This window comes from Elephas maximus, chromosome 2 (genome assembly GCF_024166365.1).
Source record: "Elephas maximus indicus isolate mEleMax1 chromosome 2, mEleMax1 primary haplotype, whole genome shotgun sequence".
Taxonomy (NCBI): domain Eukaryota; kingdom Metazoa; phylum Chordata; class Mammalia; order Proboscidea; family Elephantidae; genus Elephas; species Elephas maximus.
The window spans coordinates 126,353,417-126,372,435 of record NC_064820.1 but is presented as its reverse complement, the minus strand read 5'-3'; the positions used below and the strand labels follow the sequence as shown (position 1 = coordinate 126,372,435).

At 39.2% G+C, this 19,019-nt stretch overlaps 1 protein-coding gene across 1 annotated transcript in view; it reads left to right on the top strand.

Moving 5' to 3' along the window:
• The window catches only part of LYRM7 (LYR motif containing 7), an 87,394-nt gene extending 75,557 nt beyond the window's left edge, over positions 1 to 11,837 (top strand). The window contains exon 5 of the mRNA XM_049873080.1: positions 11,750 to 11,837. Coding sequence (XP_049729037.1) covers positions 11,750 to 11,817 — 68 coding nt within the window. The 3' untranslated portion in view covers positions 11,818 to 11,837. The remainder of the gene's footprint in view (positions 1 to 11,749) is intronic.
• The last annotated feature ends 7,182 nt before the right edge of the window (positions 11,838 to 19,019 follow it).

Sequence of the window (19,019 nt, the reverse complement as noted above, 5' to 3'; positions counted from 1 at the left end):
CCTATAACTAGACTTAAGGACCAGGGAGCCCCAAAAGGTGAAGTACAAAGTGTGACCCAGGAAGAGGTATGCTACACTCCAGAAGAACTGCTTGACTTTTCTGATAGGTACAAACAGAAACCTGGGGAATATGTGTGAGAATGTATATTAAGGGTGTGGGATAATGGTGCAAGTAACATAAAGATGGATCATTCTGAGTTTATTGATAAGGGTCTACTAAGCACAGATTCTTCAATGTTTCAGCTTGAGAAGTTGGGAAAGGATCTAATAGTTTATTTGGTTGGGTTGCTGAAGCATGGATTCCACAGTGGCCTACACTAAATCAGATTGAAGTACCAGACCTGCCTTGGTATACCGCAGAAGAAGGTATCCAAAGGCTTAGAGAAATTGGCATGCTAGAGTGGATTTATCAGGCTTGACTCACAGACCCACACATGGAGTGCCCAGAGAACACACCTTTTACCACAACTATGAGGAACAAGTTTGTCAAGGGCTCAATATCTCCAGCTTCATTATTATCTGCCCATATGCCCCCATCCCAAGTTTCAGGATCCCATTTCTTCTCAATCAATGCCCTCACTTTAACTTCAGATGCCTCTCGAGGTTGGCAGTTGAGTCAGCATTGTAATTCAGCCACTCTTACAATAAGACTTTGGGTTTGGTTTTCAGCAATATTAGCTCTATTACTACAAGACATGAGGCTTTCTTTCAAAGCACAAGCGGAAACTTTGAGATAATTTATGTGGCACTTGAGCTTTGACTCTGAAGCCCTGAGTGCGTCTTTTTCTTTCACCAGTTTGTGTGGCGAAAGTAGGACCAACTAACCAGCTTCCTTATACTTCTCATTCTGACGGAACAGTAGAAAGGTATCACACATGCAATCACCCAGAGTCTCGCCTTTCACCAATACCTGATCTATCAGCAGTGATATTTTGCATTTTTTAATTGCCACCTCACACCATGGATTAGCAGTGCCCTCTGTACTACTAGAAGCAGGGTCATCAACACCTTTAAGGGTAACTAGACTTGAGAACCAATTTAGAAAACTTATCCTTATAATTTTGTTTCCCTAGAACCACACTGGGTTCTCTAAAGAAGCAAAACCAGTAAAGCAAATAACAGAGAGTTTTATATCAAGAAAATGGCTCACATGGTTATAGAGGCTAGAACATGCCAAGTTGTGGTTCAGGCTCCTCCTGATGCAGGGGCTGGTGAACCCAAGACTGGCAGGTCAGAGAAAGCAGGGCTCTTTTTCACAGGCTGTGAAGATCAACAAATCCCAAAGATCAGCAGGCAAGACAGCAGGTAAGCTGCTAACTCAAGTCCCAAGAACAAGAGATCAGATGAACAGGAGCTAGCTGCAGGAACCAGAATGAGCAAAATCCTGCAAGTCTTGCCAGAATATCTACTTATATTCAATGCAGGCCACACCCCCAAGGAAATTCCCTTTCAACCGATTAGCTACTCGCAGCAGATCCCATCATGGAGGTGATCACATAATATCAAATCTCATCACGGAAATGATCACACCGTCATACAACTAGCAAACCACTGAGGATCATGGCCCAGCCAAGTTGACACACAATCTTATCCATTACAGAAACCCTATGGGGCAATTCTACTCTGTCCTATGGGGTCGCTATGAGTCAGAATTGACTCAACAGCAACAGATTTGATTTTTTTGGTTTATAAGCAACTCAGTTCGTAGTATACTGTTACAGCAGCCCTAGGAAGCCAATATAAGTAGCTTCTCACTGTAGTTTTAATTTACATCTTCCTAATAACTAATGAGGATGAGCGTCTTTTCATTATTTACTGGCCATTTAGATTTCCTGAATTATGATATGTCTATTCAAGCCCCAGCCCAATTTTCTATTCTGTTTCTATTAATTTAAAGTTTTTTAAAATTATATTTGGAATATGAATATTAGCTCTAAGTGTTGTGAATATCTTCTACTACTCTGTCGCTTTCCTTTTCATTAACTTAATGATATAATTTGCTGGATAGTAATTCTTAACTTTAACTTAGTCCAATTTATCAACTTTCCCTTTGTATGAATATGGTTCTTACTGGACCAGCTGGTTTCAGTAAGTTTGTGTGAAAAAGAAACCAATGCCATGTTCCAGACTACTGGGAATTTTTCTTATGTGCATACTTATTGTGTTCTGCTAAAAATATTTCCCCACCCAAAGTCATGAAGATAGTGTCCTACATTATATGCTAGAGTTTATTGTTTTGCATTACACATTTAGACCCACAATCTACCTAAAATTGTGTCAAAGAAGACAAAAAGAGGAACTCAACGAAGATAAAATGTTTGGTCTGTGAATATCTAACAAGTAAAATTCCACAAGACTGACCAAAATAATGTGAGAGGATAAACAATATTATGAATGTATATGGGGATGTAAGTAAAGTTAAAATAGCAAGAGAATACTATCAATATCTCTGGTAATAATTTTTTTTTTATTGTGCTTTAAGTGAAAGTTTACAATTCATTTTCTCATACAAAAACTTATACGCACATTGTTAAATAACCCTAGTTGCTCTCCCTACAATGTGACAGCACACTTCTTCTTTCCACCCTGTATTTCCTGTGTCCATTCATCCCACGCCTGTCTCCCACTGCCTTCTCATCTCACCTCCAGACAGAAGCTGTCAACATAGTCTCATGTGTCTACTTGAACCAAGAAGCACACTCCTCACCAGTATCATTTTATGTCTTACAGTCCAGTCTAATCTTTGTCTGAAGAGTTGGCTTCTAGAATGGTTTTAGTTTTGGCCTAACAGAGAGTCCGGGGGCCATGACCTCTGGGGTCCTTCCAGCCTCAATCAGACAAGTAAGTCTGGTCTTTTTTACTAGGATCTGAGGCCTGCATCCCACTTTTCTCCTGCACCATCAGGAATTCTCTGTTGCGGTCCCCGTCAGGGCAGTCATTGGTGGTAGCTGGGCACCGTCTAGTTCTTCCAGTCTCAGGCTGATGGAGTCTCTGGTTTAAAAAAAAAATACGTGACCGTTATTTACTCTTGGGCTCTTATTTTCCTTGTGTCTTTGGTCTTCTTCATTCTCCTTTGCTCCAGGTGGGTTGAGACAATTTATGCATCTTAGATGGCCACTTACTAGCTTTTAAGACCCCAGGCGTCTGGGAATAATTTTTTAAATAGTACTTTCATTGAGGTTTTGGTCAAAATTTACGGAGAAAGTTAGGTTCCCATTTGATTTCCACATAAACTGTTCCAGTGACATTAGTTACATTTATCACGATGTGTCCACATTCTGTTTGTTCCATTGCCAGTACTCCAGTTTCCCTGCCCCCTTATCTTCTCAGCTTTGCTTCTGGGTAATAGTTGACATTTGGACTCTTTCAGATGGTTTTTAAATAGAGCACTGATCTTATGGGTAGTCGCCTTAATTTTGTGTGTCACTCTGCTATTTCAACAAAAGGTGATCTCACGGGATAGGCTCCATTCTAGGTTTAAAGAGGGTCTCAGGGAAAGAGTCTTAGGTAGTCCTCTGTTCTCTACTGTTCCAGTTTGTCTGGCTTTTTTTTTTTTTTTTTAAGTAGAATTTGAGTTTTGCTCCACATTTTTCTCCCATTCTAACTGGAACCAATTATTGTGATTCTGGTCAGAATGGTCAGTGGTGGTAGCCGGGCATCATCTAGCTCTTCTAGTCTCAGGTTAGATGAGGTTGTGGCTTGTGTAGACTTGTTTCTTCTCTGAGTTTTGGGAATGTTCTTACTGTTTTGCTCTTCATGAGTAGAGACCCGTAGTTGTGTCTTAGATGGCTGTTCATAAGCCTTTAAGACCCCAGATGCTACTCACTTCACTAGGATGCAGATCATGATTTTTGTGAACTCTGTTATGCCAGTGGCATAGTAGTTATGAGCTATGGCTGGTAACCAAAAAGTCGGTATTTCGAATCCATCAGGTGCTCCTTGGAAACTCTATGGGGCAGTTCTACTCTGTCTTATAGGGTCGCTATGAGCCGGAATCAACTTGATGGCAAGGGGTTTGGGGTTTTTTTTTTTTTTTTTGGTATTATGCCAATTGACTGAGTTGTCCCATGAGACTATGGTCCTAAGCCTTCAAACCCAGAAAACCAGTCTTAGATGGTTTTCGGTAATATTTGAGGAGTGTCCATATTTGTGTCTTCAGTGAATATATGGGCCTGCACCTACATATTTGTATTTACGTGTACCTACAGATATATATATTTTTTTACAGATATTTATATCTGTTCTCACCTATGTACACACCTGTACCTACCCATATACCAATTTGCCTATACCCATCCATAGGTTCTCAAACACTCATTTTTACTTTGCTTGTATTGTACTTACTACATCCACATTTGATGTCACTTTTCCCATCACTAAAAATAACAAGTCTCTAAGATCTAAGCTACTCTCCCCACTCCACCCCTCTCCCCCATAGCCACAAATGAACTTTGGTCTCTTTATATTTTTCTATTCTTGTCTTCTTATAAAAGAGGGATTATACAATTTTTTTATATGCTTGATTTATTTCAGTTAGCATTATGCCCTCCATGTTGTAATATGTTTTGTGGACTCATCATTGTTCTTTATAGTTGCTTAGTATTCTTTTGTGTGTACATACCACAATTTGCTTATTCCTTCAACCACTGATGGGCATTTCAGTTGTATCCAATTTCTTTGCTATTATGAACATAGGTGTGCAAACATCTGCTCATGTTATTATTTTTAGATCTGTGGGGTATATCCCTAGGAGCGGGATTGCTGTATCAAAGAGTAGTTCTATTTCTAGTTTTTTGAGAAAGTGCCATAACATTTTCTACAGTGGTTGCACCATTTTACAGTCCTGCCAACAACGGATAAGGATTCCAATCTCCCCACTTCCTCGCCAACATTGTTATTTTTAATCAGTACCATTTTAGCTGGGATAAGATGATATCTTATTGTAGTCTTGATTCGCATCTCTCTATTGACAGTGCTGGGTTTTTAATGGCTAATGATCGTGAATATCTTTTCATATGTTTGTTGGCTGCTTAGATGTTCTCTTTGGTGAAGGTTCTGTTCATGTCCTTTCGGGCATAATTTTTTTAAATTAAAAGAAACAGACAAATTTCAAGGAAAATATGACTGAAGAAAAAAAAACAAGCTTGAAATTGAGGCTGTGCTTTTAAAAAAACTCAAAAAGAAAACACAGACCCAGGTTGGTTTGTGGATTAATTCTACTAAGTTTTCAAGGAACAGATTTTCTCAATTTCATACAAATTCTTTCATTTAATAAAAAAGGGGGATATTTCTCAACTCATTCTACAAGAACAGTATAACTTTGATTTCAAAACCAGACAAAGGGATTTTGAGAAAGAAAAATAAAAGTCTCATTCTATTCATGAGTATGCATACAAAAATACTCAACAAAATATTATTAAATCAAACCCAACAGTGTACTAAGGAAGATAATATACTACAACCAAGTAATCGAGAATAGTCCTTGAATCCTTTAGAAAGATTTAGAAGAAGCTCAGGGAGGAAGGATTTGCCCTACCAGCTATCAGGATTCACTGTCAAGCTGGAGTTAATAAAATGGTGTGGGATTGGTGCAACAATCTATAAATTAATAAATGGAATAGAATAGAAATCCCAGAAACAGACCCACATAAGAAAGTTCAGTATCTGACCAAGATGGCATGTCAGTAAGTGGGGAAAGGAGGAGCTGTTCAATAATTGTAGCAGGAAGAAATGGTTATTCATTTGGAAAAAGATAAAACTGAGTCCCTACCTCACATCATATATTAAAAAAAAAAAAAAAAATCTGCTCCAGATGAATTGATGACTGACTTTACTATCAAAAACAGAACTTTAAAACTCTTAGACTATAGGTAAACATCTTTCAGACTATATTAAAATTAAGAACTTTTGTTCAGCAGCATTTTTAATCAGTGAAATGCAAATAAAAACCAGTGAGACACCATTTTACACCCATTCAGATGGCGTCAACTTAAGAAGTCCGTGCTATGTGCTGGGAAAGCTGTGGATTCACAGAATCATACATGGCTCATAAAAATACAAATTGCCAAGTTGAGGTGATTTCTTTGGAAAATATTTTGTCATTATTGCCCCAAATTGAATATTCATATACCCGAAGGGCCAATAATTCCACTACTAGGTACACATCAAGAGAAATTCCTGCACATATACAACAGGAACCAGGTACAATAATGATCATATCCCCACTTTTCATAAAAGCAGAAACTTGGAAACAACTCATATGTACGTTAATGGGGGAAAGAATGAATAATCTGTGATGTATTCTCACAGAAAATATTGTATGGCAATAAATCAATAAGTTACAGTGACACCAAAAATATGGATTAATCTTGACGATATAATATTAGTTCAAAAGGGTAAGTCCCACATTAATATATAAAGCATGATAGCCTATGAAGATGAAAACAAGAATTAAAAATTAATTTGAAGGATCTCTGGTGACGCAGTGGTTAAAGCACTTGGCTGTGAACTGAAAGGTCTGTGATTCAAACTCACCAGCCACTCAGTGGGAGAAAGATGTGGCAGTCTGCTTCTGTAAAGATTACAGCCTTGGAAGCCCTATAGGACAGTTCTATTCTGTTTCATAGGGTCACTATGAGTCAGAATTGATTCCATGGCAATGGTTTTTTTTTTTTAATAATGTATATAGATGCAATGAAACTATATAAAAACAAAGCTAAGGAATGATAAACAATGAAATACAGCTACTTATCAAAATTCTTAACAGAGAAATGGCATGTTTTAATATTTCATGAGTTGGAAAAGATGGCAATGGGTTTGGTTTTTTTAATATGTTTTATTGATTTATGATTTATCAGTTAATGAAATATGAAAGTAGAACTGAAATTGTTCTTTGGTGGCCAAGATTACCTGAGTACGTAAGTCTTGCCTGGAGCAGGAAGCTGCAATAAGCCCCTAATGAGTCCCTTCCTCTTTTCTAAACCAACAAATTGCTCTGGACATAATTATTCTTACTAAAGGCAACTATTTTCAAAAAACTTTCATCTTTCTCTTCAGCTTTTATAGCAAAGGTGCTCAAAGATAAAAATGTGACTTTAAAAAATTCCCACGAACGTGTCAAACATCCAAAATATTAGAACAAAATAAACAAATTGATTTTCTTTCTTTTTTAATGCAGCAACCTCTTCAAAGAAGTTCTTGGTGTTTTTTTTAATATTTGCATCTCATCTACTTTTAAAAAGAGTAGAATATGCAATTCTATAGTGTCAAAGAAAGAAAAAATGAAAACAGAAGAAAAAATAATCTTGGAGACAATACTTAAATAGCAGAATCCACATGGAATTGACATTACCCAGACTGAATCTCATGTGCGTGCAATTACTCTTCATGAAGTGATAACTTCGGTTAATAAAAAAGATTCTGACAAATGAAAAATAAACCAGGAAAAAATCAACTCCCCAATACTAATGATTGATTAAAAGCAAATACCCGTACATGAGCATGAAATAGTCACATGGGAACTATAATTCCATTTCAAGTGTTCACACACTAACTACCCTTTATGAATGAATGATCTATGGAGCTTATCAAGGAAGTAATTGAAGCAAAAATATTTTGAAGTTCAAAGGTTGTGTATGATGCATTAGTTATATGCCCATATAGATAAACTTTACTCTTAAAGCAACATAATTAGCTCATTTGCCTTTCTGCCTGACTCCTTATCATCTTCTAAATAAAAGGTCAAACTCCTTAGAATGTCCTGATTTCTCTCTGTAGGTTCAACCTTGTTTCTTCCACACCCTCACAGGCACACTTCTCTAGCCCTACATTCATTCCCTATGGGTATCACACTCTCACGTCTCCTTGGTTTTATGCATTTTGTTCTTTTAGGCCTAGAAAATCTTATCCTTCCTTTCATTCTTGGATAATTCCTTTCAAGCATCTGCCCCTCTGGGAACCCTTTCTGGACCCTATATAGGCTGAGTCAAATATCCCCCACTAGAACTATTTCTATGATGATACTTAGCAAACTGAGCTCAACTTCCTCTTCTCACAAGAGTAGTGCTGGAGCCGGAAGCTGTGGTGGCAGCTTCTTGATTCAGCAGCTTCCTGACTAGACCTAGAGCCAGAGCAGGGCGTGGGTAAAGTCTGCATGTGCTGCAGGGCAGCAGACAGAGAATGAAACACCCATCCCACTGCAAGGCTGGCCTGAGAACAAGGCTAAGACCAAGACAGGGTTCTAAAAGCAGGGCCAGACACAGAGAAAGGCAAGGGGATTGAGGACAAATAGGGGGAACCTGGGAAAAACCTCAAAGGCAGAGAGATGTGAGCAGTAGAGTGAGGTGTGAAGGGCTGCTGCAATACAGAACAGTGCTGTTCTGCTGGGTTTTACTTGTCTCCCACCATCCCACACCCAACAACTTCAGGGTAGAGACTTTCATCACTAAATCCCCGGGGCCTTTTATGGGACCTGCCAAACAGTAGGTCCAAACCTATTGCTGTCATGTCAATTCAGACTCATAGCAACCCTATGGGACAAAGTAGAGCTGCCCTGTAGGATTTACGAGGAGCTGCTGGTAGATTCGAACTGTCGACCTTTTGGAAAGCAGCCGAGCTCTTTACCACTGCGCCTGGTCCAGGGCTTCTTATATATGTTCAGATGTGTCCTATTTCTATCCAGAAATAATGAGTCCTTACGCGGCTATTGGGAAACCCTGCTGGCGTAATGGTTAAGGGCTACACTACCAACCAAAAGGTCAGCAGTTCACATCTACCAGCCACTCCTTCGAAACCCTATGGGGCAGTTTTACTCTGTCCTACAGAGTCGCTATGAGTCAGAATTGACTTGACGGCAACGGGTTTGGTTTTTGGTACATAGCTGTTATGCATTGCTCCTATTTCCCACCATTTCTGATTTCCTTTACTCTTCATTCTCCTATATGGGGTTATTGACTTTAAAAAGAAAAAACAAGATTGTGTAGAGCCCAAAAGTTACTTCTATGTCGTTTAGGGAAAAGCAAAGGAAATAAATATGTTGTCCTCTGTTAAAGTTACCTTGAAAACCAATGTGTATTCTTTAGTGCAAGATAGGTCTTTGTTTTAACCTAGCTATCAGGGGTTGCCCAGGGTTACTTTACTTTGGCTAAGTAGATCTGATTTGTGACATGTTTTGGAATTTGAAATTAGAAGCCCGTGTACCACTTATACTCTGATTTTCTTTTTAGAATGTAACTCACTGTAACTGAGAATTGATTAAAAACACTATCTAGATTTGGTATGTGCCACTGGGTTGTGACGTGAGTGTGTTCTCAAACAGCTAGTAATTATCAATTTATGGTTTATTTATGCTTATTTTAGAACCAACAAAGGGTAAAGAGGCATTTACTGAAATATTTATTTAAAGGCCTAATACCTGTCCAATGCCATAGCCACTAACCACGTATTACTATAACCCAGTCCCACATATTACTACTGAGCTCTTGAAATATGGCTAATGTGAATTGGGATATAAATATCAGTAAATGTAAGTGTAGAAAATACACACTAAATTTCAAAGTCTTATGTGGTATACAATAGAATATCATTTGACCATAAAAAGGAATGAAGTACTGATACGTGCTACGCCTTGGATGAACCTTGAAGACATTATGCTAAGTGTAAAAAGCCAGTCACAAAAACCCACAAATAATGTGATTCCGTTACTATGAAATTCAAGAATAGAGAAATCTACAGAGACAGAAAGTGGAGTAGTAGTCGATTAGGACTAGGCGGGGGGTGGGGAAACAGGGGGGGTGATAACTAAAAAATTCCAGGTTTCTTTTTAAGGTGATGAAAATGTTCTAAAATTGACTGTGGTAATGGTTGTCAACATCTGTGAATATACTAAAAACCATTGAATTTTGTGGTATATGTGTTATAGCTCCATAAAGCTGTTAAAAATGTTTGAAGACAGTACAAAAAAGTGTAAAGTATATTAATAATATACTTTTATATTGATTACATGTTGAAATGAGTTTTTTGGTATATTGTATTAAATAAAATATATTGTTAAAATAATTTTGCCTTTTTACTTTTTTTCATGTGGCTACTAGAAATTTTTAAATTACACGTGTGGCATTATATTTCAGTAGGATAGCATTGGTCTATAGTATATGCTACAATTTCATTGATTTTCACTATAAAACCATTACAAGGAAGATGTGAAAAAAAATCCACCGTAATAATGGAGACAAATTAATGGTAGCCTGTTCTTTTCACTGTGCCGCAGGCATTGAGATTTTACATGAACTATTTCATTTAATTCTCCCCAAACACGTTAGATAATTATTATCCTCACTTTAAGATGAGTAGGCTTGGGCTCAGAGAAGTTAGGAAAATTTTGCAGAATCCCAAGACCAGACAGCTAGCAAGCTACAAAACAAACTCATCACCTGGCCCTAGGGCTTGTTGTCTTTTTACTACAGAACAATTATTTTCCCACTGTCTTTCCTGTTCAGAGACTGTCACCAAATGTTACTAGAAATTCTAATACTATGCACAATTGTGAGATCTCACCAGCCCGTTGCTTCAAAACAAGGTCACATTCCTTGTTTATCCAAGTGAAAATAACCCATAAGTCCCCACTTGCCAAATCATCAGGAATTCCAATCTTTTCCCATGGTTCCACTTCCCCACATAATCACCATTTCTCAGGTTTGTTTACTAATGCCTGAGTATTGATCTGTTTGTCTTTGTGGTTTGACAGTAGAATGGAAATTCAAATACGTTCTTGAGGCTGGAGGGCCACCCCATAGCTGGCCTAGAGAAGAGTTCAGTCGGTGACATTGGCTGTATTATGAGTTTTCTGTTGCTGTGTAATAAATGACCACAAACTTAGTGGCTTGAAACAACACACATTTATTAGCTGATAGTTTCTCTGGGTCTGAAGTCCAACACGGTATGGCTGGGTTCTCTGCCCAGGGTCTTACAGGCTGAAATGAAGGTGTTGGCCCAACTGGGGTGTCATATGAAGGCTTTGGGAGGGGAAATCCCCTTCCAAACTCATTCTTTTTGTTGGTAGAATTCATTTCTTTAAGGTCTCTTTTCCTTGCCTGACGTCAGCCAGGAGCCACATTTGGCACCTACAGGGGGCTTATATTCCTTGCCATGTGGCCCCTCCATCTTCAAGCCAGCAATCCTTTTCATGATTCGAATATCTCTCAATTCTCCTTCTGCCACCAGCCAGAGAAAACTCACTACTTTTAAGAGTTTGTATGATAAGATCAGGCCCACTCAGGTTATCTCCTTGTCTTAAGATCAACGGTGCTATATAGCATAACATAATTATGGGAAGGATGTTTCATCCTGTTCACGGGTCCCAGGAATTAGGGCATGAAATACTGTGGGAAGAAGGGCATTTTTAGAATCTGCCTACCACAGCCCCGGGGATTATATAGTACACACCACCACGGTGGCAGTGGCAGGAAGCAAGGCACCAGAATCCTCCTGACTATTTAGCTTAGGTAATCCTTTGAGGACAAATCCAAGAGCTGAATCACTATCAGGCAGCTACACTTGCTGGGGATGGGTGTGGGGGATGGGATGCAAAGAATCCTGGTTTGCCATCTTCCATTTGTCCCAACTTTACTCCCACTTTTTACTCATAACACTATTTTGTGTGTGTGTGTGTATGTATGTGTGTGTAAGAAAGCAACTTGTACAGCTCTGTGCTGGGATGAAGTGGCAACACTCTGTCCCACATGTTTTTCAGGCACCAATCTACAGGCACTTTGGGGGCTGCTGGAGGCTTGGTGTCCCCTCTTGCCGGAGCCCTGGTAAACCACAAAGATGGAATCCCAATGGTGCCTGCTGAATGGCTTCCTACTGGGCCACTGGGACTATTTCTGCTGGTTCCTCTGGGCCAAGGAGCTTCCTCAAGGTACAGGGAGGAATGGCCTCCCCTCTGACTGAGGCCCAGCTGCTGAGCCTGAATCGTCAATGCAGATGGCCCACCATTTTGGTTACCTGTCTTTTGGACTTCATCTTTCTCCACCCAGCCATCTTCTTGTATGCCAAGACTCAGCTCAAAATCAACTGTGGTTCCTGCTTTCCCTGGGAACATACCTTTCATGTGCCAGTTACTGAACCTTGGCTCACTAAGCTTTGTGTTCCTTAAAATGTCACACTCCCTTCCTCTTCATCTAACTCACTATTTGCTAATGCTTCTGTGAGGCATGACCTTCACATTTTTTCCACTATTGTTTACTTATTAGAGTTCTTTTAGCCGACACATTTTTTAAATTCAATGAATGTATAAAGGAAACCTTCTACGTATGTGAAATATACATATATGTATATAGTACATATGTATATAATATAATGTATATGCATATATTTGTAGACTATATACACTATGCATATGCCACCATATGCCTCTGAGGAAAATCTGTATTACCTGCCATACATATAGGGGTTAAGTGTAAAAAACTATAACAAAAAAAAAACCAAATTCTTAGCCACTGGTGGTCTCTAGAGTCCTGGTGGCGCAGTGGTTAAAACGCTTGGCTGCTAAATGAAATGTCAGTGGTTCAAAACCACCAGCTGCTCTGTGGGAGAAAGATGTGGCAGTCTCCTTCTATGAAGATTTATAGCCTTGGAAACCCTATGGGGCAGTTCTACTCTGTCCTGTAAGTTTGCTGTGAGTTGGAATTGACTTGACAGCAATGGGTTCGATTTGGTTTAGTTTAACCTGACACAGCAAAGTGATTCTCAAAAAAAAGGCCTCTGTCGTCTTCTCTAGTTTCCCCAGAGGCATTTTTATTCCAATTCTTAACTTATTTTTTAAGCCAAAGGATGACCATGCAATTAGATTACAGGCTATATGTTGAGCTAGGAAACCTACATGTACCCCATCTAGCTTTGCCCATCCTTCCTGCCCTGCCCCTCATGAAGCTTATTATATAAAATCATCTTCTACATCGCCGGAGGTATACAATCCATAGTTTGATCTGACAACCTTCTTTCCAGAGACCCTCCTCAAATTCCTCTTCCTCTGAGAAGCCTTTCTTGAACAATGCAGGTCTCAGTGATCTCCTTAACTGCATTCGTAAGGCTACTGTGTCTAATTATTCAAATGTTCCCATGTGACATTTCATTAAGGACAAAGACCATGCTTTATGCTGAGTTTTCCCACAGTGTTTGGTATGTTACCTGGCAAACAGCAGGCATTCAGTGAATATTTGTGGCTTGATGAGTGGCAAGGGTCAGCTCAAGGTAAAAGTATAAAGCAAAGTTTGACTTAGGTTCCCTTCCAGCCTCCTTTGGCCACAGAAAGGGCCACCCATTATGACTCTCCTCTGAGTTGGTCATGTTTTCTTTCCTCAATAAGTTCCACATATTTCCTGATTTTTCTCAACCTCCCCAAATCACAATTCAAGTGCCACATGTCTCATTATCTTATTGACTAAGTAGCTGAGATGTTTGGCATTTGACACTGGATTTTATACTGATTGACTATGCCTTATAATTTTTTTTTCTATCTCACAGAAAACTACCCAAATACATAATAGGTGCTCAATAGATATTTATTGTATAAATAAATGTACGCGTGTTATATCATTTGTGTCTTGGCCTGTCCCTGTAATATCTTCAAGAAAAAAAAATACTAAATTCCAAAACTAATTCTTATGACATTGGCCCAGGAAATTTACTAAGTTTATTATTAATTAAGGTACTAAGCACAAACATAGAAAAGCTTTGTAATTTTGACTCAGAGTAATAAAAACAAAATGAATGTTCTACCTTCTTCCCTCTCCCTTTCTTTTGGGTGCTTGGCCAACCAAGGAATGCCTTTAAATGAGCAATTTAAATCTCTGTATCTTTACCCAGAACTGATGGCTTCTTCTCTGTGCTCCAAGCAGGGGTGGATTATCCAATAAGCAAGGTAAGCACAATGCTTACCTTGCTTGCCAGATCATCTGTAGTGAACAATTTCACATTTTTTTCACTACATCAAAGATTGTGCTTCTAGGTATGGCTGGCATCTCTCACTCTCCCAACCTCACAGCACCTTCCTACAGAATCAAGGCCTCTTTTCAAATTTACAATCCCTGATGGGGAGGATGACCCAGTAAACAAGATAAGCATGGGCTTACTTGTACAGATGTCGTGAAACCCATGTGAAATTGTTCACTACAGGTTAATTCGTGCTGCAGGGTAAAAACATTACAAAGTTTAGTAGAGCAAAAAGAAAGTTTTATTCGGCATATATTCAAAAAGGCAAAAGTAAGAAATCGGACAAGCATGCTGCCAGAGCCATGTCTGCCTGAATCCAAGGAAATTATAGAATAGACAAAAGTGGAAAAACGGACAAGGATGCTTCCACAGTCATGTCTGCCCGAGCCCTAAGAATATTACAGAGTAGACAAGAATGGGAAAACGGACAAGCATGTTCCTAGAGCCATACCTGTCCGAGTCCAAGGAAATATTAGAGAATAGACAAGAGTGGGAAAATGGACAGACACGCTGCCACAGCCATGTCTGTCCTAGTCTCAGGACAGAGTCATCAGTATATAGTAACATTACAAATGGACAAAACCATTGAAAGCTTCACCTTTTCACAGATTGTCTAGAAACTGCTAAATCTCTGTGATTCTACATTTTGAACTGTCTTTCTTAGCACTCATTGGTACAGGTTTCAGTAAGGACAGTCAGGAGGGTCAGGAGGGTCTTCATTGGTCCAACAAATTTTACTATTCACTAAATGCTAATAGAAAAAGATAACAGTGGAAACTCTTGTGTTATGTTTTATGACTTGTTTATGTGAAATTTTCCCTAAAAGCTATTTTCCAAGATTATCCTAGCTATTGAGTTTATACCTCAGTGCCCAGTTGATGTGTCCCCGTGAGTTCCTGTGAGTCTAGCTCCAGCTGGGTCACATTCTAGGACAGGGAATAATAGCTCCAATATTATCCCCTAAATCATAAGTAAGCACAAGTAAGCCTGTGCTTACCTTGTTTATTGGATAGTCTGCCCCTGACTCCAAGCAATTTACACAGGTCTAGCTTACTTTTTTTTTTTTTTAGCTTACACACTGGGAGGACTCCGGCAGACGTGGCTGTGGCAGCATGCTTGTCCATTTTCCCACTTTTGTCTGTTCTGTAATATATCCTTAGGCAGACATGGCTGCGGCATCATGCTTGTCCCTTTCCCACTTTTGCCTTTTTGAATATATGCTGAATAAAACTTTCTTTTTGCTTTACCAAACTTGGTGATTTTTTTTTTCCCCTACAACAGTTAATGGTGTAGTTTTCAAGGATATCTGAAGGTACGAATCCAGTCAACCTCAAGGATACCTGGGCTGTGGAATAGAAGCTGGCAAAGAGAGGTCCTGTCTTCTGGATCCACGTGTCTCCGCTTCATGTCCATTCTACAGCAACAGGTTGAGTGCTCTTGGAAAATGAGCCTTTGCTTATTCTCTTTTGTTCTCTTTCTCGTGTTTTTTTTTTTTTTTTTTTTTTTGGCTTATTTGTTTGAAAAACCGGTTGCTTGATTAAGGAGAATCTTTCTTAGATTTTTGATTGATAGTTTGGTTAAGAGTGACATTTAGTAACTCTTTTGATGAACTGCAGTTTAGATCCAAATTCGGGCATTTGAAACCTTAAAGAAGTAATTCTATTTTCAAAGAGCTTTGAGCCAATATAAGCTGCAAAAATTTGGGCACTGGTCGACCAGTAAAAGCCGTTAGGGTTGTTGCCAGCATTCATCACGAGCATTAAAGTCTCCAATGGCTGAATAAGGGGGTGGTGAGACAGGCTAGAGCACTAGGGTGCCTGTCACCTGCAAGCACCTCTGGCACAACAAACGTACACATACGTCTAAGCAAGACACTGTCCAAACCCCTCTGCATTCCTCCTTAAGGTTCTTTTTGTGGCTCAGAGAAAACCTGGAAAATAGTGCTCTGCTTTGACAAATTCTCAGGGGGAGGTGGCAGCTCCTGACCTGTATTATGAAATTTGCAGGGAGAGGTGGCAGCTTCTGACCTGTTTTGCCAAATTTCTCAGGGAAAGGTGGCAGCTCCTGACCCGTGTTATGAAGTTTGATGGAGAAGTGGTGGTTCCATATCTTTTTTTAAGATATAGTTTCTCAATAATCACAACATTAAAATTAAAATCATCAGTAGCCACTTTACTTTCCAATTGGAAGAACTAGTATATTAAAGGTCTAAAATAAGAGCCTAGGTCTCTAGCCAGCAGAAAAAAATAAGTTCAAAAAGAAGGAAACCAAAAGCTTTAACATTAAATAAAGCTTAACATATTTGATAAATGAGCCTGGATTTTTCCCCCTGCTACCAAGACCCTGGTTTGGGGTTCATATTTTAAAACCCTATAAACTGAGTAAATACTAGAAGTAATTTGGAATTTCAGTGACGATTTTGGGAAAACGTGCTTTCATTTGTGTTGTTTTTCCTCTTTGGAGAAATTTTTCTTGATGCTCAGGTTTTGTCAAAAGGTCTAATATTCCTCCATCTGAAGCTCTGGCAAGTTAGTAAGTTTTATTTAGAACATGTTTTTTCTATTGAATTGAGTTGATCTTACAAAAATTGCCCTATGTACTTTAAGAAGCTGGAATCCTCATATCCAGATTTTGTGAGGTATTGTTCGGTGAGTTTATGTGATCTCTCTGTCTCCTTTTGTTCTGAGAGTTTGCTTCTGGTCTAGCGTTTTATGTCTACGTGTCTGTCTTGTATCAGGTTAGAGGCTAGAGCTGACAGTTGTTGGTTTTTTAAGGTTATCTTAGAATCTCAATTTTTTCCTCATCTAGTTTACACACTGGGGCCCTGGTGGCACAGTGGTTAAGTGTTTACTGCCAACCTAAAGCCTGGCAGTTTGAATCCACCAGCCACTCCTTAGAAGCTATATGGGGCAGCTCTACTCTGTCCTATAGGGTCACTATGTATGAGTCAGAATTGACTTGATGACAACTGATTTTTTTTTTTTTTTTTTTTGTAGTTTACACACACCACATAATTTATCATCCAAACCTGGACACTGTTGAGAACGAAAAACCAAAATCCACTGCTGTCAAGTCAATTCTAACTCATGGTGAACCCAGGTGTGTAAGAGTAGAACTGTGTTCCATAGGGTTTTCAATGGCTCTAATCTTATGGAATTAGATCATCAGCCCTTTCTTCTACAGTACTGCTGGGTGGATTCAAGCTGCCCACCTTTCAGTTAATAGCCAAGTGCAAACCCTTTGCAATGAAACCCAAACCAAACGCATTGCCTTTGAGTTGATTCCAACTAATAACCCTGGAGGACAGAATAGAACTGCCCCTTAGGGTTTCCAAGGAGTGGCTGGTGGATTTCAACTGCTGACCTTTTGATTAGCACCCGTCTTAGTGCTGCTATAACAGAAATACCACAAGTGGATGGTTTTAACAAAGAGAAATTAATTTTCTCCGGGTAAAGTAAGCTAAAAGTCCAAATTCAGAGTGTCAGCTCCAGGGGAAGGCTTCTCATCAATCTTCCCCCAGACTAGGAGCTTCTCTGTGCAGGGACCCCTAGTCCAAAGGACATGCTCTGCTCCCTGGCACTGCTTTCTTGTGGTATGAGGCCCGCACTCTCTGCTAGCTTCCTTTTCCTTTTATCTCTTAAGAGATAAAAGGTTGAGCAGACCACACCCCAGGGAAACTCCCTTTACATAGGATCAGGGATGTGACCTAGTAAGGGTGTTACAATCCTACCCTAATCCTCTTTAACATAAAATTACAATCACAAAATGGAGGACAACCATAAAATATTGGGAATCATGGCCTAACCAAGTTGATACACACATTTTTTGAGGGGACATAATTCAATCCATGACAGCACCCTAGCTCTTAACCAATTTGTCATCAGGGCACTGATGCAAGGAAAAGGGGCACAAATAACTATAAAGTCTGGAAAGAAGTATCCCTGACAGCTCAGGAAGTATGGTCATACTACTTTGAAAGTAAAGTAGTTATGTACTAAATATATGTCTCTTATGGTTCAACTGTAAAAGTAGTCTAGGTCCGTGCCTCATTTCTCTAAGCTTCCTTTGTTGCTTAGAATGCTGCCTGGCATTGGTGATGGTAGAAGAAATGTTGTGGTTGGTGTTAAGTGCCCTCGAGCCAATATTCAAGTCATAGCGACCCCCTGTGACAGAGGAGAACTGCCCCAGAGGGTTTTCTAGGCTGTAATCTTGATGGAAGCAGATGGCAAGGTCTTTCTCCCTTGGACCCTCTAAGTGGACTTGAACCTTTATTTTAGCAGCTCTGTGCTTAACTACTACGCTAGCAGGGCTGCTTAGAAGAAATGTTAGTACCCTTAACAAGAAAAAAAGCTTATTTAATTGAGTATTATACTGTCTTGATTAGAGCTCAAACCATCCTGTTTGCGTCTTTTATGAGCCATATTCTCAGAATTCCAAGTGTAGAGCAATGAGTTTAATTACATGCTTGCCTAACGATAATAGCTAGCATTTACCAAGCACTTAGCATGTGCCAGGCCCACGGCTAAGAACTTTACAGGAGTTCTCCTGCTTATTTCTCACAACAGCCCTTGGAAGTAGGCACAATTAGGTTTAGAAAGATCAAGAACTTTGCCCATGGTCACCGAGGTAATTATGCAGCAGAGTTTGGATTTGAACTCCAGACTGACTCCATACACAGTCTTGCCTGTTCTCGAGAAATTACTGTTACCAAATTTTGGAAAACAATTAAAAAATATCTGTAGGAAAAATCCATTTGTTTTAAAAGTCTAAAGGAAATTTTATCCAACTAAATGAAAGATTGCAAAATCAGGCCAGTGTGGCTGCTATGTGAACTCATAAGCAGTGCTTAGCAATTGGTTAGACCGACAAGTCCTTTGCTGTTGTCCTTGGGTGTTAGTTGTTTGCATATGTTATGGATACCATGTTAATTTTGTCCAGATACTGTTTTTTGTTCATGGATCAGTAAACGTGCAAAACAGTTTCTTTTGTAACAGTTGCATTTACCTTTATCAGTATTTTCAAAGTAC